Source organism: Lutra lutra, chromosome 11, assembly GCF_902655055.1.
Source record: "Lutra lutra chromosome 11, mLutLut1.2, whole genome shotgun sequence".
NCBI classification, from domain to species: domain Eukaryota; kingdom Metazoa; phylum Chordata; class Mammalia; order Carnivora; family Mustelidae; genus Lutra; species Lutra lutra.
Genome location: NC_062288.1, coordinates 23,329,753 through 23,351,985, shown reverse-complemented (window position 1 = coordinate 23,351,985; position 22,233 = coordinate 23,329,753). Strand labels below are relative to the sequence as shown.

Sequence of the window (22,233 nt, the reverse complement as noted above, 5' to 3'; positions counted from 1 at the left end):
CCGATGCCAGGCTCTATCCCAGGACTCTGGGATCATGACCTGAACTGAAGGCAGAGGCTTAACCCACTGAGCCACCCAGGCACCCCTTAAAGATATATTTTATGTAAAAAATATATATATTTATATTCACCATTTTCAGTGCTATTTTGAAATAATTGTTATACAGGAGGCTGTGGTTGTCTATATCTTAATAACTTGAAGCTTCACTAATGATAGAATTTTTTTTCTTTTCTTTTTTTTTTTTTGGTCTTGCAGGCAGCCAGTGTAGGCACCAAAAAAATATTTGTTGAAATTGTTGTAATATGATTTGTAAAAGGCAGATAAGCTCTGAACAAGTAAAACTTCATCTGGTTCTTAATATTTTGCAATTTCTTTAGTTTGAGGAAATTACTGCTTTTTCTTCTGCTTGAAATTCTATTATATTTCTTTTAAAATGTTTATAGCTTTTCAGTTTTACAAATTTGAGCTTTTCTTCCTAAGATTTCTCTCCTTTTTTTTTTTTTTTTAATTTATTTGACAGACAGAAATCACAAGTAGGCAGAGAGAGAGGAGGAAGCAGTCTCTCCGCTGAGCAGAGAGTCCGATGCGGGGCTCGATCCCAGGACCCTGGGATCATGACCTGAGCCGAAGGCAGAGGCTTTAACCCACTGAGCCACCCAGGTGCCCCCCCAAAGATTTCTCTCCTTTGTGTTCCCCAGCTACTTTCTCATAGTTCTGAATTATCTTCCTCAATGTCCTTACCCTAACTCAGCAACAGTTTAGAGAATGCCTTTCTTCCCCCTACTTCTACATAGGATATTTGACTCATGGTTTCTTTATGTTCTCCTGGCAGAACTGTTGGTCTGAATGTCTGCTGAATGATGGCTTCTCATCTCCCATTCACCCAACACACTCCCCACCACTCTGACCTCTGTACACATCCATTTCTCATGACAATATCTATATAGAACATTTCATGCAGGGGAATGGAGTACCCTATTATTTAGGAACCTGGCCTTTGCAGCCAGGCTGGCTGGGTTTGAATCCTGACTTGGCCACTTACCAGTCCTATGGCTTGGGCAAGTTACTTAAAATGGGTAGAATGCTACTCATCTTATGGAGTTGTTATGAGAAGTTAAAGAGCTATGCATGCAAAGAGCAGAGTACAGTGCCTCACTAAGTTTAGGATTCAATAAATATTAGACTTACTGGTATTATTTACACAAATAAACTTCTCATATAATACCTAAATTTGCTATATTTATCAGGCATGTCTTTTTTCTTTTTTCTAGTAGATAACACTCATTCTCAAACATTTTTCTTTTAAGATTTTATTTATTTGACAGAGGGAGAGGGATCACAACTAGGCAGAGAGGCAGACAGAGAGGGCAGAGAAGCAGTCTCCCTGCCAAGCAGAGAGCCGGATGTGGGGCTCGATCCCATGACCCTGGGATCATGACCTGAGCAGAAGGCAGAGGCTTAACCCACTGAGCCACCCAGGTGCCCCTCTTAAACATTTTATATGCATGTGGATAAAGGATAAGTTTGTATAAAAAACAGTTTTCAAAAATGTATTGCTGAATATATTAAAAGTTAGCACACTGTTTCAGCTAGAGAAAGCCCTCTAGCTAAGTTATTTTCAATATGTACTGGAATTCAGTGCAGAATCAAATACCTTGAATTGCTTAACCCAAGATAATTCCCTTTTTTCTTTGTCTTATTTTCATATATTATGCTAGTTTTCTGGTCCTAAATTTAAAGCTTACCTGCATTTGTATATTTTTCACATACAACTTTATGATGTAATTGCTAATCTTTATATCAGGTAATAACAATTTTCTTATCAAATATAAAATGTGAATGTGACCATTGCTTCCTCCTAGAAATAATATGAAACTTAATTTCATGGGAGATATGTAGCTTACATATGGGGTATTACAAACACAACATGATAAAATTTATATGCAAAGTTTAAAAGTACTTAGAGTTTCAATACTTCATGCCTGTATTAAATGTCTACTGAATTACATAGTCTGCAGAAACATTTCTATTATAGTTGTACTTCAAATTTTCAGCAAGGTTAACAAGATACCATTGTTTTTCACCCAAAGATGCACCCTCAGTCCAATATGTCCAGCATGGAGAAGTTCGTTTACAACTTTACTTATAGGAATAGATGGATTTCTGCTTCTGCTGCAGCACCAGAAAATGCATAGTTCCTCTTGCAGTTATGCCTTCAGACTAGTTTAAAGATCGCTTAAGGATAGTCTGTCTTCCTTCTTGAGAGCCAAATATTTATGTGCCTTTCTCAGAGATTTTTTTTTTCCCCTTTCTTGATTCTTTGTATTAGAAATCTACCTGGTTCGTAATGTTTTGAAAACTTGGCAGGAAAACTGTACATATATGTGAAATATTACACTTGATACTGGCCACGCCATCAGAAAGGGTCATATTTTCCTGAATATTGAGAATTCAAATGCTGACATTTGAGCTGCATCTTGTTGGTTTACAAGTACAAATCTAGGATAGAAGAGCATCAGGACACAAAGGATTGAAAACCTAAAGGGGTAGACAGGCTATGCCTTGCAGATCAAATTCAGCCCACTGTTTTGAAAATAACGTTTAATTGGAAAACACCTGTGCTCACTCATTTATTTATTATCTGTGGCTCCTTGAATTTATAATGGCAGAGTTTAGGAGTTGCCACAGAGAGTATGGCTGGCAAAGCCCAAAGAAATAGTTGCAGTTTCGGGAGATAAAGAGCTACTTAACTTTGTTCTACTATGTTAAATATACACACATTGCTGATTTTGATACAGATTTGTTAATGTCCAGCAGTCTAGTTGGCCATCGTTTGCTTTTCTAGTTTTCTCAAATACCAGACCCTTTGTCCCTTCTTCTAGAGGACAGTCCTTAATACTTGGGTTTGAAAATCTGAGAACTTTCACTGTATTACAGATTAGCTCTCCAACTTTTCATGGTACTTTTGGTTAGGTTTCTGAGTCAGCTGCTGGACTGATGGCGTTGTCTCTCTTTTGCACTTTGTCTCAATTAATCCTGGCTGGTAACCTTGTTTTCTTATTCTCTATAGAGGAGGGAAGGATCTATCTAAAATCACAAGTATTTTCTCCAAAGACTCTAATATTTATTTTGATAATTCACTATTAATTCAATATCTGGTGTTGTCAAGTGCCTTGACTGCATTCTTTTGAAATTCCCTTAAAATTTTATTTTGTATTCTTAACTCCTAAAACTTCTCTTAATCTCTCATGATAATTGCAACCCTCAGAAATACTGGTCTGAAAGTCTGTAGAGCCAAAGATGTTTGTTACCAAATGGTTTTGTTCTGGTATTTTTATGTAAAAATCTCCAACAAAGGTAAAAAATGATTATTGGACAGCACCCAATACATATCCCTCTACCACATTTCACTTTTAATTTGCTGTCCAATGAAAAAGGGAACATGGTTTCCTGGAGAGAAGACCACAGTGTCCTGGGGACTATGATAATTGCCCAGAAACAGCGTTGTCCTGTCCTTCAAGTCAAAGGATCACGTAGATCTAGGCTACAGGGCTGCTGGATGCACGTCGGATGTTTAAGTCTTAAAAAGGCAGAAACAGTATTCTGTGTCACCCCACCGTCCCTTTTTTTTAACCTTCAGAGGCATAAATTATCTGCTGGCTGAAGAAAAACCTAGGTACTTGTGTTTTCTTTTTTATTATTTTATTTGATCAAGTCATTTTTCTCCTTTATCATTCACTTTCTTGAGGAGCCAGCCTTACAGTGCATCATTGACTGGCTTTCCCGCTATCATGAGAGCCTGAGTGGTGACATTTGCCCCAAGATATAAGCAGATGTTTTCTACACATGACTGATCACTGATAGGAGTTTGAAATTAAGGGCCTATCAGCTGTGGTTGAGTATATTTCTGTTACAATATTCTGTTACAGCATTCCATAGTTTTATATACATATATATTTTATTTATAAGTATTTATATATTTATTTAATTATATATTTATTTTTATATGTTGTATATATATGTAAAATATGAAACCGAGCTATGAATTTCTTGTTCTGTTTTCCATCAATAAGAAAAAATGTGATAAACTATCAACTCATACAATAGTGACTACTGTGAACATAAACCAGATGCACAGAGGATTCTCTAACTCAGGATTTCAACAAGAATGAAAGCATCTCACCTAGGGTACCTAGTAGGTACCCATTATATTTCCTTTCTCTTTCCTTCCCTTATTCTTGCTTTCCTTCCGTGATAATTTGACATGGGTATACTTGAGAATCTCAATAAATAAAAGGTGATCACTCAAATATGTCATTTGCGCCATATAATCTGAAAAGCATTCGCATGTTTTGAAATCCCTGAATAGTTAACTGCCTTCTTACTACCCTCTTCTGGATTTTCTGGTATTCTGTAGACTCTGTATTCTATCATCTACTTTGGGCATTTCAGAATATAGAATGCCATAGAGACATATGGTGATAGTAAAAGCTAATGTCATTGCAAGATTCTAATAGAGATAAAATGATAAAGTTATGATCCACTAAACCTTCTGTGCAATGAAGGTCAAAGAATAGAGTGTCTCTGCATTGCTCAGAGGGCTGGCGGTATCTGAGTTCAGTTCTGGCCCAAATTAATTTTACATGAGGAGAATATAAAAGCTTCAAACTAAATATATATTGTTTCTATAAAAAGTCACTGATCTTTCTTTTCTTTTAGCTCAGTATGTAATCTTGAAACATTATCTGTTAAATAATAAATTAGGGAATCAAAAACCTCTTTTTATTAATCCTATAGAATGCCAGATATAGAACATATCTAAATTAAATATTGAAGAATTAAAATCAAAAGTTCAAAACTGAATTAATTGATAACAAGAGGGGCATTCATCTTCTTTCATTCTCTTAAAAATTTCAGGAAATTAATAGTTAATTTAAGAACCTTGAGATTATGGTTTGCTACTATATTTTATGAGTGAGAGTACAATGTCCCTTTATCCTGTCCCTTTATATATTATAAGAATGGATCAGAAACCAAGAATATAAATGTTTAGGAATCTGATTTTACTTGGGTGAGTCTTTTTTTTTTTTTAATATTTTATTTATTTATGTGACAGATAGGGAGAGCAGGAACACAAGCAGTGGGCAGGGGCAGAGAGTGGGGGGTGGGTGGAGAGGGAGAAGCAGGCTTCCCACTGAGCAGGGAGCCTGATGCTGGGCTCAATCCCAGGACCCTGGGATCATGACCTGAGCTGAAGGCAGATGCTTAACAAATGAGCCACCCAGCCCCCCTTGGATGAATCATTTTATCTTGTAATATCTTTGTATCCATGAGCAGTGGATTATTCTAGACTGTAAATGCAAGTGAGATAAAGGCAGAGCTTCGGTGGAGAAGGTAATTGTGTAGCTAAAGTTCTCTCAGCAAGCCACTGGGTGGAGAAGATGGACTTTGATGTGAAGGAATGGATAACGTTCAGGTTATTTAACTCTTTGTCACCGAAGTAGTGATAATTCAAATGCTATGCAATTATGAAATCATTCCCTTTGCTCTAGCATTTCCCCAGTGTGCAGATTCTTGTGTATCAGCAGTCAGTGATGTCTTAGTACTGTCAGTAATTATGATCATTGAGTGTAGGAGCCTTAAAATTGAAAATATAGGTGTATCAGCTTCAAAAATAATCACTCCAAACATGGCTTATCTTTTTAAAATAATATATGCATATTATTTTAAAGACTTACTGATTTATTTTAGAGAGAGCTGGTGTGGGGGTAAGAGGTTGAGGGAGATGGTGTCTTAAGCAGACTCCCCTCTCAGTAAAGACCCCCACGCAGGGCTTGATCTCAAGGCCCTGAGAGCATGCCCGGAGAATAAATCAGGAGTTGGACATTTAACTGACTGTGCTACCCAGGTGTCCCTAATAACATATATTTTTTATTTGCACATACTTGACACACGATGTTACATAAACATTGCCTATCTTTCTTAGTATCATGGGTTTTGAGTTCAAGTGACAGGGACAATAAGATAAACTTTGAGTCTTGAAAGACATTTCTCACCTCTACCCCTTGTTTTCTCTAGTGTTTACACCAGGAATATATTTATATAAGGAAATCATGGAATTGGTGAAAGGATATACTTTTCTAAATAATTTGTTCCAACAGAGAGCTTTATGGGCACCAGTTCCACAATGCCTGGTACTCATCCCCTGATTGAGTCTGATTAGTATAGTTGTAGGCAAGCTTTAATTTAACATTTAGTGAATCAGATACCTTGGCATAGAGAAATAGTAAGATGTTATTTTGTCTTGCTTGCAGGAGATCCCAAAGTTTTCATTTGTGTATTCTTTTTTTAACTTACTACTATAATATTTTCTTAATATAAGAAATCTTCTGCATCAGATCATTGTTTTTGCTATATTATCATTTACCACTCCTGGAGAGCCACACTCAAGCCTCCTGTGTCTTTCAGGATTTAAGCCATATTGTTGTATATGTTTGACCAAGATGGTTTATATTACTTCCAATAATAATGAAAGTTATTAATAAATAAACATAAATGGGGATTTGTCTATTACCTTCCAAATTCAATTAACTTCTAAGACACCTATGGAAAAGCAATGTGCAGAAGCAGTAAGAAAGCGTTGCAGGGCTCCAGGATACCTCTCATGACTGTTCACCTATATACCCACAAATGAAGAATGGCTTGTTTCCTCTGAACCCACAGCATGGCTATTGATTACTCTAAGGTGAATACTAAGGTCATGAACCACATACTTTGTGAGTTGCTGTAGTTAAATGAATAATGAAGTTTCGTATTGCTTTTAGTTTGGGTTTCCAGAGATCAGAGTGAGGTTAGAGCAGTGATTCTAGAATTATTGTCTCTAGACTAGCAGCTCCATACCTGGAAACTTGTTAGAAATTTAAATTCTCCGGTGCCATCCAAGTTACAAACAACAAAATATGAATGAATGAATGAATGAATGATTCTGCATGTGATTCTGATGTATCCTAGAACCATTAAGAACCATTTGTTTGGGTATGATATTGCCTCAGTCCAAATTGTTAAGATGCAGAATAGTAATTGGTGCTGTATGGGACATTAGTCTGAACTTTATATCCAGATATATCCAAGGAGAAGTTTCTTCTTCAAAACTTCTGGGTCTGAAAAACATAGAACATAATTAGCTATGCCAGTTCAACTTTAAACAATAGTCAGGGGGCACCTGGGTGGCTCAGTGTGTTAAAGCCTCTGCCTTCGGCTCAGGTCATGATCTCAGGGTCCTGGAATCAAGCCCCACATAGGGCGCTCTGCTCTGCAGGGAGCCTGCTTCCTCCTCTCTCTCTCTCTCTGCCTGCCTCTCTGTCTACTTGTGATCTTTGTCAAATAAATAAATAAAATCTTTAAAAAAAAAACAAAAACAATATTCGGCACCCTGCTATTTTAGAGGCTAAGAGTTTTGAAATAATTCTTGAGGTTTAGAGCAATACAGTGTTAAGAAGACAAGTCAAAGTTACTATTGGTATTTTGCAAATGGATTTGTCAAATACTTAATATTTCATAAAATATGCAGAATGTTTTCTTGAGGCAGTAAATACTTCTTATAGTCACAGGTGATTAATTGAACCAAATTTCAGGTTTGCTTTTTGACCTTAACTCAACCCTCCCATCAGCCAATAAGAAATCTATAAACTCCACATTGCTTTATAATCTATCACAGAGGATTTAGTGACCCAAACCATGTAATTTGCCTTGCTAACTTTAGCTCTGTGTTTATATAAAATCATACTTCGGGACTTTATAATGATTGAAAATGAATGTAATAAAACCCAAGATTTAAGCAGGTTATATAAAAATTGATTAGAGGCATTGGCCAAGGAATCTCCTGAATGTTTTTATTGGAAACACACATACAAATCTGGTGATAGTGTTCACACTTGCTAATGAGTAACTGACAAACTAAAGAAGTGTCTTCAGAAACCTAAAAGTAAGTTAATTAAAGGTCGAATCCAGAGGAAGTCACTGTAGCTGTCAAGATATATTTTCTTCAGCTTGCAGTTGAGAAACGCCAGGAATAAAGAGAGAATGTATTCAGAAACATGCTTAAGAAAATAATTCATTTTCTCAGATTCTCACACAGTGACCCATCTTCTTAGAACACATTGACTGTTAATGATTGATTCCGAGTCCATTTCTTTAGCAAGTGTGTACTGGGTGCCTACAGTGCAATGGACACTGTAGAACTTTTAGCATGCCAAAATAGATTACAATAAATGACTGCACTGACCACCACCTAGGTAGTAAAACTTTTCTGTAATCCAATATCTGCTTTTTAAAGCACTTTACTAGAATTAGAATATGTCAGAAGGCTGAGGCAAAATGTGCTTCAGAGTTATATGTACCACAAACATCTTGCTCTTTCCTTCCTAAGACAAAAGGAACAATGTTCCTTCATTTAAAAAGTAGAATATGAATTAAAAAAAATTCATTTGGCTCCCCCACTTGCGATGGTGACAAAATGACCAGTGGCCTTGACGTGCTTCACTGTGTAGCAATAGTAAGCTAACCATTTGGGAGCATTCATTCTCTTCAGACATGTCTTTTGAGCCGAAATGCAATATGCTTTTATTAACACGAAGGGGGTGTTATTCATACAGTACTTAATTTAGTAATTACTAAGTAAGTTTTTTAAGAAATGAGGCAGTAGGAGGAGATAAAGCAAAGACTTGATTTGGTAGCATTTCCTTCATTCCCTTCCTGTTTATTTTGCTTTTGGAGGAGTGGTCCAGGAGACAGAGAATGAAATCTATAAACCATACTCTGGGTAATAAAATTGACTTTGGACTTATCTAAACACTACTAAGGAAAGTCCTAACCAAATATAGAAGAGAATTAAAAGATGAGCTTCACCTTTTAGCTCTATGATGAATCACCTGTACTTCCTCTTTTATCCTGCCTTGCTTGGGCCCTATTCCTAATGCTGGGGGATAACTACTTGTTACTGGTGAGTGTTGCTTCACTGTCACCTCTCGATTCATAATCCTTTGAGTTGGGAAAGTATAATTATTTCAGCACAAAAATGAGGTAACTAACTGCTTCAGGAAATTCGGCTTAACTATTCCTCCAGTCTAGATATTAATTACCTTAGGTTCAGATTCCCATCGTACAATATTTCATCACATTTCACGTTATTTGCTTTATTATTGGAATCTTACTTCTTTCCAAAGAGGTGTTCATAGATCACCAATTGCTTTCTTTTCCTTTAGCCAATTGCTTTCTCCTTCTGGGGGCCGATTGATTTAACAACTAATATCCTTTCTTCCTGGACGTGTAGATCTGACATCATGCTTTCTGACTCTTGTTGTTGAAGGTCCTATGCCTGTGGGTAAAAATAAATGACTCACTAATCAAGTTTTATGAGCGCTTTCACACTTTTCAGATGATTCAGCAAATGGTAGGAAACTTCTTGCAGCCTACTGCATAGATTCTACTGGTTCTAAATGTCTGCCTAACAAAAGACAAAATACCCCTGTAGGTAGTGATTGAAACATTGTCTCACATTTTAGCAAAGGAAATGGATTTATATCTCAACTTAGGTTTCTTTTTCTTTTTTTTTTTTTTAAGATTTTATTTATTCACCTGAGAGAGAGAGAGAGAGAGAGAGAGCGAGCGCGCGCGCGCACAAGCTCGGGGAGAGGCAGGAGAGAAGCAGACTCCTTGCTGAACAGGGAATCTGACTTGGAGCTCGGTCCCAGGACCCCAGAATCATGACCTAAGCCAACTGCAGATGCTTAACTGACTGAGCCATTCAGGCACCCCTCAACTGATGTTTCTTTATTACCCAAACAATAACCATGGCAACCTGAGTCTTTAGGTGTAAGAACTTTTTTATTTTTAAGACGTGTTAGCGTGAATGAAATTATTTATTTAAAACTTTAATTACAGTAGATTCCACAAGTAAGATAACATCAATGATGTCTGTTAGATTGTATTATTCTTCGTAGTACTATTAGTATTACTAAAGAGGAATGCAGTCATGTGTCCACGGTATTTGTGTTCTTACTTTTTCTAATACTCTTTCATATGTATTATTTACCTCATTGGATATGACAACTGATGATTGACTGAATGATGTTTTATTTTTTTAATTAAAAAAAAAGTAATTCCAATTAGTTTGCATACAGTGTAATGTTAGTTCAGGTGTACAATATAGTGATTCAATTTTTCATACATCGCATAGTGCTCATCACAACAAGCACATTCTTTAATCCCCATTGCTTATTTCATCCATTCTCTCACCCACCTCCCCTCAGGTAACCATTAGTTTGCAGAGGTTCTCCAGAGTTAAGAGTCTGTTTCTTGGGGTGCCTGGGTGGCTCAGTCATTAAGCATCTGCCTTCAGCTCAGATCATGATCCCAGAGTCCTGGGATTGAGCCCTGCGTTGGGCTCCCTGCTCGGCCTGAAGCCTGCTTCTCCCTCTCCCACTTCCCCTCCTTGTGTTCCCTCTCTTGCTGTCTCTCTCTCTCTCTCTCTCTCTCTCTGTCAAATAAATAAATAAATAAATAAACAAATAAAATCTTAAAAAAAAAAAAAGTCTGTTTCTTGGTTTGCCCTCTCTTCTTTTTCCTTTTGCTCATTTGTTTCTTAAAATCCACATATGAGTGAAATCATATGATATTTGTTTTTCTCTGACTGACTTATTTTGTTTGGCATAATACTCTCTAGCTCCATCCCTGTCATTGCAAATGGCAAGATTTCATTCTTTTTTTTATGGCTAAGGAATATTCCATTGTATATGTGTGTACTACATCTTCTTTATCCATTCATCACTGGTGGACACTTGGACTATTTCCTTAATTGACTATTGTAGATAATGTTGCTTTCAATATTGGGATGCATGTATCCCTTTGAATTACTACTTTTGTATTCTTTGGGTAAATACCTATTAGTACAATTGCTCTGTGATACGGTAGCTCTATTATTAACTTCTTGAGGGACCTCCATACTGTTTTCCAGAGTGGCTGCACCAGTTTGCATTCCCACCAACAGTGTTAGAGGGTTCCCCTTTCTCTGCATCCTTGTCAACATCTGTTGTTTCCTGTGTTGTTAATTTTAACCCTTCTGGCAGGTATGAGGTGTTATCTCATTGCAGTTTTGATTCATATTTACCTGGTGATGAGTGATGTTGAGCATCTTTTCATGTGTCTATTGCCCATCTGTAGGTGGTGGTGCTTGGCTGGTTCAGTTGGAAGAGCATGTGACTCTTGATCTCAGGGTCATGAATTAGAGTCCCACCCTGGGTGTAGAATGTACATAAAAATAAGCTGAAATTATGCTTTAATCCAGAACAACATCTCTAAATTATTAAAACAAAAATAGAATGCAGATGTTCTGAATTCCATCTTTGAAAACCTTTCTGCTACACCATGGTTCCACTTCCTTCTTTTATTTGTTTATTTTTTTTAAAAGATTTTATTTATTTATTTGACAGACAGAGAGAGATCACAAGTAGGCAGAGAGGCAGGCAAAGAGAGGTGGGAAACAGGCTCCCTGCTGAGCAGAGAGCCCAATGCGGGGCTCGATCCCAGGATGCTGAGATCATGAACTGAGCCGAAGACAGAGGCTTAACCCACTGAGCCACCCAGGTGCCCCCACTTCCCTCTTTTATAAACAAGGGATGGTATAATACCATGTAAATCTGTTGCCAGCTAAACCTTTCTGAGGGAAAGGTTCAAAGCGCATATGGCTAGAAAGATGGTGGTGACATTAACAGAGGAACACGGTAGAGAAAATATGTTTTCATTATGGTATTTCCCTGAAATGCTGAGTCAGATTTGCCACCCATGAGGATGGAATAAACTTTTTCAGACATGCAAAGTCTCAAAAATGTAGTTCCTATGTAACCTTTGATAGAAAGCTTCTGACAGATGTGCTCTGCCAAAAAAAAAAGGGGGAATAGACCACAAAAAGAGACATGGGACCTGAGAGAGAACCATACAACATAGAAGAGGCAGAGTGACTCCCCAGGATGGTGGTGAGGGATGACCCCAGGATGGCAGTTGTGTTGTAGGACAACATAGTCCAGACTGGAGCAGATTAGAGGCTTCAGGAGTGATTTCTTCAAAGGATAAACCTGGTGAAATATCACATATGCTTGTACATGTTGAGAGTCAATTTATCCAACAAGGAGGGAGTTAATTAGTTAAATCATCTATCAATATATGGAAAATTGGAAATGGAAACATTAGGTCTAAAGTAAACAAAAGTTATGCAAGAAAGGAAAATTAGTACAAGTTTCAGCTGGAAATAGATTTACATCGTATTATTATTGTAAACATTAAATAGTAATCTGAACACAAGTTTGTTCTATTGGGAGAATGGGAGGAGGTAAAAAGGAGAAAGTGATGTGTTGAAGTGTGAGCAAAAAAGAGCTATATCCTCATTTGCTCTACCACGAAGTCAGGAAATAATAGCTGAAGTATACAAGGAAAAAGAAAAAAACAGAGACATCATAAATAAAGTATTTAAATGTATGGAAGTAAAGTGAAAGAATCCGCTAAAAGAGCTGAAAGTCTTTACCTTTGGGTAAATGGAAGAGTGTGAGGAGCGGTGATGACAGTATGCTTTTATTTAAACACTGAATGCTGTAGAATGGTAGAATCTTAAAAATATATGTATATGTAACTCTGAGGTAAAAGAAAGGAAAAACAACTAAACTGCAAGAAGGCAGAAGAGAAGAGATTCTTCTTAGCAAGATGGATTGAGGATTCCAATTGAGGGTGAAGATAATGCAGAAAAGGAAAGTACAAATTAATAAACTTCAGGGAATTTGACTCCAGATTATCTCTTACTGTGCCAAAAAGAGAATGAGCTAATGTCTTCTGCTGAAAGTCAAAGCAATTGAGTATTAGAAAATGGTGGGATTGTGACAGAGAGGGAAGATGTATAAAAAGATTACCAAGCATCAGTAGTATTAAACTGACATTAGATAACCTGAATTTGTAGGGTGCTTTGTTAGTGATGCTCATGGTTTTCTGTAGCAACTACCGTCTATGAGTGAAATAGCTGATATTGAACTTGGGGGCTTATTAAGAGTTGGGAAATGGTGAAGGTGAACCAAAGGAAAGATAAGATTCTAGGTTGTTTCTGGCCCCTTAAAATTTAGAGAGGCTGAGGTGCCTGGGTGGCTAATTCTTTAGACATCTGCCTTTGGCTCAGGTCGTGAGCCTAGGGTCCTGGGATCGGGCCCTGCCCTGGGATCGGGAGGCTGCCTGCTTAGGGGGAAGCCTGCTTCTCCCTCTCCCACTCTCCCTGTCTGTGTTCCCTCTCTTGCTCTGTCTCTCTCTGTCAAATAAATAAATAAAATATATTAAAAAAAAAAAGAATTTAGAGAGTCAAATAAAGTCATATTTGGTATTCCCAGGGAAATTAGAAGAGATCAAGAGACTGAGGGTTATATTATAAATAAAAAGAGAATGAGAAAAGAGGTTATGAGATGGGTATCGAAGATGGGAATTGCAGCTTTTGGGATTATGGTGTGGAACTTCTTCGAACCATAGTGAGGTAGGTGAGCCCCCAGTCCAAATGGGCAGCCAGCGTCAAGCAGGTCTGTAGCAACATGTGACAGTGATTTAGCCTTTGGGAGTCTGTATCCCCAATGTAAGAGCTCAGCCCCATTGTCCTCAAGTGCAACGTAGCGATGGAAAGCCAGCCCAGTGAACCCCAGAGTACTAATGGTTCTCCCTAAAAATCACAACCATAAATACATAGAGTTTAACACGGGTAAGCAACTCCAGTCAAGAAGTAGACCTGGAGGGGCGCCTGGGTGGCTCAGTGGGTTAAGCCGCTGCCTTCGGCTCAGGTCGTGATCTCAGAGTCCTGGGATCGAGCCCTGCATCGGGCTCTCTGCTCGGCAGGGAGCCTGCTTCCTCCTCTCTCTCTGCCTGCCTCTCTGCCTACTTGTGATCTCTCTGTCAAATAAATAAATAAAATCTTTAAAAAAAAAAAAAAGAAGAAGTAGACCTGGAAATTGCCTTCAAGCATTGTGGTCCTGTGCTCACATTGTGCTAGAAATGCATTACCATTCTGCAAGCAGTTAATTAATCAAAACGTGTCCCTTCTGAAATATGCAGATAAATTAGGAAGGAAAATTGAATCTTTGTTATGTGATTTTTCTTAATGATTAGAGTGTGTTCTAAATAAACAAAAACAAATTGATTGCCAAAAACTATGTTAATGTGCTTTTAATTCACAAGGGCTAAGCATATAAAAGTCAGGATATTGAAAGTTAAGATTCTCATAGAAACATTAATTTGACAACATTATGCATACTAGGTATGGGAGGTTTATATTTTATAGCATAAAAGCAGTAGGAAATATTGCAAAATGTAGCTCAGTTAAACAAAATGAAATAACAAATTTAGGGGAAAGTCATTAAATGTGATTATGGAAAAAAATTATTTTGCAACCTCTATAGAAGGGTTATAAAATTTAATTTTAGGAAATAATGCCTTCAAATCTTTTCAAAATATGTTTTCAATGGAAATTATTCATTTTTATCAAAAATCGATTTCTCTAGCACATTGTATATTCTGATGTGAGTTTATGCCTTTCATTTGGAGTTCAGATTTGATCCTAATAGACCAAAAGGAGAGTCAACTGGCTATTTCATTGCCTAGTTCATAAAGATTTCATAGACTAAAAATTAAATTTTAAGGGTTTAGAATTTTTTTTTTAGTATACAGAGAATATGGAGGAAATTTTAAATATGAAGAACCCTGCCAATGTACTAATACTCGCTTATATATTTGACCTCTTTATATTTCTGTAAACTATTTGCATATATGCATTATGGAAATTCCAACTTGATCATACCAAATGTTTTATTTGTGTGGCATAGGAAAAGAAAAGAACTTAAGGCATGTTCAGGGAAGGAAGTGGGCCAGAAAACAAACTGACAGCCTTTGCTTTGTCTCTGTTTCCGTTCCTGCCTCATGAACTGGACAGCAGGTCTGGAAGCTTGAGTTCTCCCGTCCAGCTGCACTGAGCCCTGGGTGGATGTTTCTGTCACCTTGGCTGTAGAGACTTCATTCATTCTATAGGGAACAGGAGTGGTGGACCCATGAAGTGGCTCCTTGGAGCATGTCACCTCCCAGTCCAATCAGAACTAAAGGCAGGAAGGCAGGAAGGAGAGAAGGCAGGCAGGCAAGCAGGAGGGAAGAAAGGAAAATATTATTAGCATTATAATTGTACCTCAATTATAATGATCACCAATTCCAACTATTTAATTGATTTTTAAGTAATATAAAGATTTTGTGTTCCTTTATATCAAATATACGTTATTTTTTGGTGCACATTAACAAATGAAAACCGAAAGTACCCTCACAAAGGAACAGATCATGAAAATATAAAGATAAATCGACATGCTGCTAACATTTCTATTTTCCATTGTGTTTTATGTCATAGCAAGGCAATCTACAGAACAATAAAGGTTCATTCATAGAAGTGAGATATGTAAATTCCTGAGCTAGCAGACTCCTGGCCCAGTATTCAAAACGCCCTTCAAAAAAGGCACAATGGTCTGCATTTTTCACTGGAAAAAAATCTATGCAACCACATTCCATGGCAATGAACTCTTTATAAGCTTGATGAAGAAAAATGCTTTGTATACTTTCATCTTTACTCCTTGCTATTTTCTGTTTCCAAACAAACAGAAGGACAAATGCAAACTGCCAGCTCGCAGGATGTATAAACAAGTATTATTGAGTATTCAGAAGTACGGTGGTATTTCTAAAGTTCAGAACAAATCACTTAGAGTCTTTCTTTTGTTTTTCAATTTTCCTTATTCAGGCACCACAAGGCCACATAAGGAGGGTGAGGTCCCCGGAGTGGACTACATTTTCATCACCGTTGAAGATTTTATGGAATTGGAGAAAAGCGGTGCTCTCCTAGAAAGTGGGACTTATGAAGGTAAGCACAGCTCTACTGCTCACGGTATTCCATTGCTGCATCACATTTTTCTCCTTTGATTGGGATGCATCAGGACACCAGATTTCCAATATGCTACTGTTTTTGGTGTGAGAACGTTAATGATGTCATTTCAGGGAAGTATTTCCAAAAAAAAAGTTAGGCTACCTCTGGATTAACTCTACTCTTCAGATACTGACATATATGTATATATCCACTGAAGTCGGCTTGGGATGGCATTCTGAGGCTAAGCTGTGATCTTCCAAATAAATTACCTTCATCTCTGGGGAGCATTTCAAAGAGCACAGGGCTTGAGTTCCAGTCCTGTCATTATCTCTGTGTGATTTTCTTCAGTTTCTTCACTTTACTGGCTTTCACTTGCCTCCCGTGCAAAATGATGAATTAGGAAAATATGATCTGTGCGTGCTCTCCAAAGCACTGGTATAATAGCAAGGTTCCTCGTGCACCTGAGGCAAACATGAACGATAAATGACACTAAAAGCTCAAATGTGGGGAGTATGTGTCAGCGGAAAGAGCACTGTAACATGAACCAGAATCTGTTCTCTGTTCCAAATCTGGCTTTATTACTTAGCCACTATAAATACTAAATAACCCAGTTAGTGTGTCTGAACCTCAATAGAATTAGCTGTTAAAGGGGAATGGTAGCGTTGAAAAATATGAATAACAAGTTAATGTGATCACATTTATACATTTTAAGTGACATCCACATGCATATAGTTTATGTCTAATGAAATTATCTGTGTATGCATTAACTTTAAAATGATATGACTTAAAAATGTGGAGAACACTATTTTTTTTCTGATTTCAGTTCTTCTATGTGTGAACTATATTTGTATATTTGTTATTAACTTGAGAGATGAATCTAGTTTTACTGTACTATAATTAATAGTGATATTACAAACAAAACTAATAATATATACATTGCTGCTTAGTGCGTAAAATACCTGAGGTCTACCGTCAGCAAATAAGTTGAGTTCATTAGCACTTATGCCTTCATTTACTTGTGGGTGCCCAGTGGACTATAGTTATTTGAGAACTTAATATTTTAACTTTGTTAGAAGTATTAAAATCTCTTCTTTTACTTAGCGCACTCCTACGGTGATTTAGGCTGAGACACATGCCTGTCTTATGGCTAACACATTGACTTGCTTATTGTCACATTTACAGGAAATTTGGCAAAAATACCCAGGAAAAGAAAGTGGTTTGCACATGAGTATTGTTTCTTGTTCACATTGTCAAAAATGAATAATAGTGGAAGTTGATTGAAAATATTTGGAATATAGAGCACCTGAGTGGCTCAGTTTGTTAATGTCCAACTCTTGGTCTTAGCTCAGGTCATGATCTCAGGGTCGTGGGATTGAGCCCCATGTAGGGCTCAGTGGGGAGTCTGCTTGAGATTTTTCTCTCTTCTCTCCTTCTTTCTCCCCCTTTGCTCCACCTGCTCATGCTCTCTCTCTCTATAAAATATCTAAAAAAAAAAAAAAGGAAAGAGAAAAATTTTTTTTTAAGATTTTATTTATTTATTTATTTGACAGAGAGAAATTACAAGTAGGCAGAGACGCAGGCAGAGAGAGAGGAGGAAGCAGGCTCCCTGCTGAGCAGAAAGCCCGATGTGGGGCTTGAACCCAGGACCTGGGATCATGACCTTAGCCGAAGGCAGCAGCTTAACCCACTGAGCCACCCAGGCGCCCCAAGAGAAAATATTTTAAATACAAAGGCTGTGTTGGTCATATAAGCTGCCTTACACTATGTAAAAAATAACTATCTGTATAAATCATAGAAAAGACTTAAAGAAGTCAGAGTTTATAAACAATGAATTTTGTAGTGTATTTTCCTGTAGGCTTTGTGACATTATTTAGTGGCATTCACTAGTTTGCATGTCCGCAATAATAATGCATTGTATTTAATTACCTTACTTAAATATTATATTTGTGTAACAAAGAACCAGTGGCTTAACATACAGGAGCATTCCAAGAGTAGTATGATTAACATTATGACCTTTTCTTTTTGTTTTTAAAAATAAAGACTGTGTTAATTGTCTAGAAGGTGAAAAAATTAAACCAAATGTTCATGTTAAATTTCCACTAATTTCATGATAAACCAGATGTCATGAAATTTAATAGCAGTATTTAAAAATAAAGTCTTACTTAAATTTTAGGTTCCATTTAAATTTTGAGGGAACTATCCTGAAACCATTCAAATGTAGACACGTTTTGTGAACCAGGGAGGGTTGTCCTGAATCTACTTTAGGCATCTTTCCAGTGTTGAGAGTTTAGTTTTCTATAGTTTGGTGCCAGCTTGTTAATTGCCTCCATGTACAAAGAACTGATCGTTGACTAATAAGGCTGATTTGTATATATGACTCCAGGGAATCAATACCATTGTTTGCAAATACACAAGGTGTAGTTGGATGAATAAGATACTCCTTTTTCAGGTCACATAACTATCTAGGAAGAAAAACTAGGGAGCATTCTCAAATCTCAGGATCTTTGGATTTTTCTATAGTTAAAGCTGAGAACCAGTAGAATTGACATTGTAATAAAAATCACTATCATTCCTTCAGGATTGATCATAAGCTCTAGGCTCAGGGTTACCACTTAGTGTGTTATTCATCAAGGAAATCTGAGAAATGCCTCTTCTGCAGTTGACACTTTCAGAATATATAGAATACCAATCATGTGCTACTCACCTAGACAAAGAAAGACCTGAGAGCTTTTATATTTGTCAAACTTTCATGATATCCGTATCTCATGTGGTTTCTTCAGTAAAGTCCCAGTTTTTCTGTTATATTTTCCTCCTTCTGCAGTGTTTGCACCATTGTTCCCTTCCCTCCTCCTTGCTAGAACATTCTCCTACCTTACCAGTACTCTAAAGCCCTCAGCCAGAGTAAAAAATACATCTTTGATATCTGCAAGTCCACTAAAGAAAATAGAAAATTGGGTTACTCTCGGTGTTAAGGTTATATACACCTATTAACTATGTTGGGTCTTTAAGACTGAGTCAAGCCCACAAACCAGAACATTAAGACTACTAATGCAGTTGGAGGTAGGGAGATACCCCCTGCTGCTTCTTTCTCATAAATACTTAGCAACTTGTACATTTCTTGCTAGGAACTGGGAACCCATTCTATTATTATTATTATTATTATTATTATTATTAACAAAGATCAAGGAAGTCCTCTATAAAATGTTTAATTAAGATGCCCATCATTGAGAAAAACCAGTCTTACAGTATTCATCCCCACTACCCAGTTTCAAACAAGAAATACCTACCTGAAAAGTAGTTATGAGGAAGAATATATTCTTTTAAGTTTTTCTCATATGTATGTATTTTTGTCTCATTGTCAGTAAATAATTTTAATCTTGGTGAATAGATGTAGGTATAATGGAGTTTGTCCACTGACTGGAAACAAGATGGACGTCCTGAATTGCAGATCCGCCTCTTAGAAATTGGCTCCAATTACTTGCTCCAAAAGAACAATTCTTTTACTTACCTGAGGCTGCAAAGAAGGCCTTAGCACGCTTGAGTTACTATCTACAGTCATGCCACATGATCCCAGGCAACGTTTTAGCAGACTCTTTAAGTCTTTTCTTTGCAGCACCAGCTCCTAAGTCTCATTTCAGTCTGCTATGTATAGCTGCTGAATGCCTTTGCATGCAAATGGCCCAAAGGTCTTGGTTCTGAGGGATCATCAGGTCTTGGTAAACAGCCTCTTTTGTCATGACTTGAACGATCCCATCCTTACCTTTTCATATCGACTCAAGTTTAAAATTAAGTTAATAGGGACGCCTGGGTGGCTCAGCTGGTTAAGCAGCTGCCTTCGGCTCAGGTCATGATCCCAGCGTCCTGGGATCGAGTCCCACATCGGGCTCCTTGCTCATCTGGGAGCCTGCTTCTCCCTCTGCCTCTGCCTGCCATTCTGTCTGCCTGTGCTCGCTCTCTCTCCCTCTCTCTCTCTCTGACAAATAAATAAATAAAATTTTAAAAATAAATAAATAAATAAATAAAATTAAAGTTAAAATTAAAAATTAAAATTAAAATAAAATAAAATTAAGTTAATAGAACAAAGCCCAGTGGTGAGCCTGGCGTAAAATCAAGTAACAGACAATATGAACCTTTAGGTCAGGACTGAAGGAGTAGGCTTCATGTGGAACACAGACCACAGAGCTCTGTTAAATGCAAATAATTCCTTTAGGATTAAGATCACATGTAGGTATAAGTGAGACACCAAGAGGTAGAAATAAGTAAGTTGATCTGGCAATCTAAAGAAGTACTCTAAGTGCCTGGAAGGAAGCCCTGTCTTTGGGAACTGTCCGCAGTGCTGAATTACCCATGAATCCTGAATCCATGAATCCTGCCTGAGCTCCTTCTTCCAGTTGTCTGCAATGTTGCATTCATGGTGTCACTGACCATCCGCACCAGTTGTCTGCCTCAAACTTTGTTCTGAATGTCATTATTAACTAACCCCATGTCTCCTGAGCTGTGCCTGGAATCTCATTTCATTAACTCATCTACTGAGATTATCCACAGTCATGTTCCAGAGCAGTACTTCTGTTGTATCATCAACTACCGTATTTTGCTATTGTCCTTTAAGTGGAAATAAGACTATTTTTCTATCTGTTGAAGAAGCCACTGATCCTAAACTTCAGTGTTTCCTTTAGATAAACATAACCTCAATTGTAATATTGCCCCAGCTTTTAAGAAGACTAAGTCAAGACCAGCAAATTATTTGGGCATCTAACAGAATATAGTACAAATATGACAACTCACTGTCACTTCAATTCTGTGGTTTTTCCTAGACATAGATCTAACATATATGGACTTGAGCCTACTGCAAACAGCACACCTTTACCTTTTTTAAACAGTTTTATAACAGAGATTATGAAATTCAATATGTTCACTTCTGTACATAAAAGTATGGTCCTTCCTGGTATAGCACATAAAATCCTGTTAAAAAAAAAAAATTATTAAGTACCTGGTGCCTGGGTGGCTCAGTCGGTTAAGCAGCTGCCTTTGGCTCCAGCCATGATCCTGAGGACCTGGGATCAAGCCCTGCATTAGGTTCCCTGCTCAGGGGAGAGTCTGTTTCTTCCTTTCCTTCTGCCCCTCTCTGTCCCCCCACCAACCCACGTATGCTTTTGCAGGCACATACTCCCTCTCTCTCTCTCTCAAATGGGCAAATAAAAAGTCTTTAAAAAAAATTACTAAGTACAAATAATTTTCTGTGAAAATAACTTAAGCAGTTCATGATGAGAGAAGAGAAACAACAAATTTTACATAAATCCACTTCATTTTACTAAAATCAGTATCAACTTTTAAAAAAAATCATAGCCTTGATACATTTATTATTGAAATGAGAATTTCTGTTTTCAATCAAGATTAACATTGGGTGATAAAGGGATACTGAAACCAAAGAAAAATCATTACTGGTACTATAAATAGTATTGAGAAATACTGTTCTTCTAACAATCCAAGTTTCTACCCACTGAAATGTAAATAATATTTCCTGAAGGGCAGATCAGTGCTTAAATTAATGCTAAGATTGTTGTTATTCCAGGAGACCGAAATGAGATAAAATGTTTTTCTTCTTCCCTTACACTCTATTACAAGAGAAAATTTTTACCATGTAAATAATAACCTCTGTAACAACAGTAGATTCTTAGAGCTTGCAGTTAAAGGGGTCCAGTTGTTATTATATATACAGATTATAACATGTTTTTATTTTGATTCTTTTTCTCTCTTTTGGCAGTATTCCTATGGTGGAAGATTCTAAGCCATACATTTGGGTGTTCATTTTAGGAACACTAAACATTTACACATAAAGCTCATTAAATCTTTATTTGACCAGTAGAGGAAAACACATTAGTGAAGTTTTACACCCCTTTGGGATCTTATAATGCCAGGGTTTTTTTTCTTTCCTTTTTTCTGTAAGTGATTCCATCTGTATTTAGAGCTGTTGACAGAGGGTATATGATTTTTTGCATGCTGCTTTGCTCTTGTGTAAGGCACAAAGCTAGACATATCATTGTGCTTTAAAATTGACAAAATATCCTTTTGGTTTGAGACCTTTTGTAAATTCAGCTTTTTCCAAAATATGTAATGCAAATGCCTATTTCTAAGTATTTTTCTCCCAAAAGAAACTAGAAGAAACAAATCAAGCAATTAATTAACTAATTTAATACTATTACTATCATATAAATTATAACTTAAAGACTAAAGTCAGGGAACATGAAATGACTTGCTTGTTA

The 22,233-nt window shown here is 37.0% G+C and overlaps 1 protein-coding gene and 1 long non-coding RNA gene across 8 annotated transcripts in view; one reads left to right on the top strand and one right to left on the bottom strand.

Moving 5' to 3' along the window:
• MAGI2 (membrane associated guanylate kinase, WW and PDZ domain containing 2) overlaps positions 1-22,233 on the top strand; it is a 1,365,890-nt gene that overhangs the window by 754,244 nt on the left and 589,413 nt on the right. For all 3 annotated transcript variants that reach the window (XM_047694173.1, XM_047694175.1, XM_047694174.1), the window contains exon 3: positions 15,848-15,967. In XM_047694173.1, the coding sequence (XP_047550129.1) occupies positions 15,848-15,967 (120 nt within the window). The remainder of the gene's footprint in view (positions 1-15,847; positions 15,968-22,233) is intronic.
• The window catches only part of LOC125080408 (uncharacterized), a 40,470-nt gene continuing 24,153 nt past the window's right edge, over positions 5,917-22,233 (bottom strand). For 3 of the 5 annotated variants that reach the window (XR_007121362.1, XR_007121364.1, XR_007121366.1), the window contains 3 exons: positions 15,669-16,431; positions 14,957-15,164; positions 7,896-9,376 (listed from right to left, as the gene is read on the bottom strand). This is a non-coding gene — a long non-coding RNA (uncharacterized LOC125080408). Of the gene's footprint in view, positions 7,161-7,895; positions 9,377-13,375; positions 13,742-14,956; positions 15,165-15,668; positions 16,432-22,233 lie in introns of those variants that run through there. The other 2 variants (XR_007121363.1, XR_007121365.1) reach the window with 2 other exon arrangements.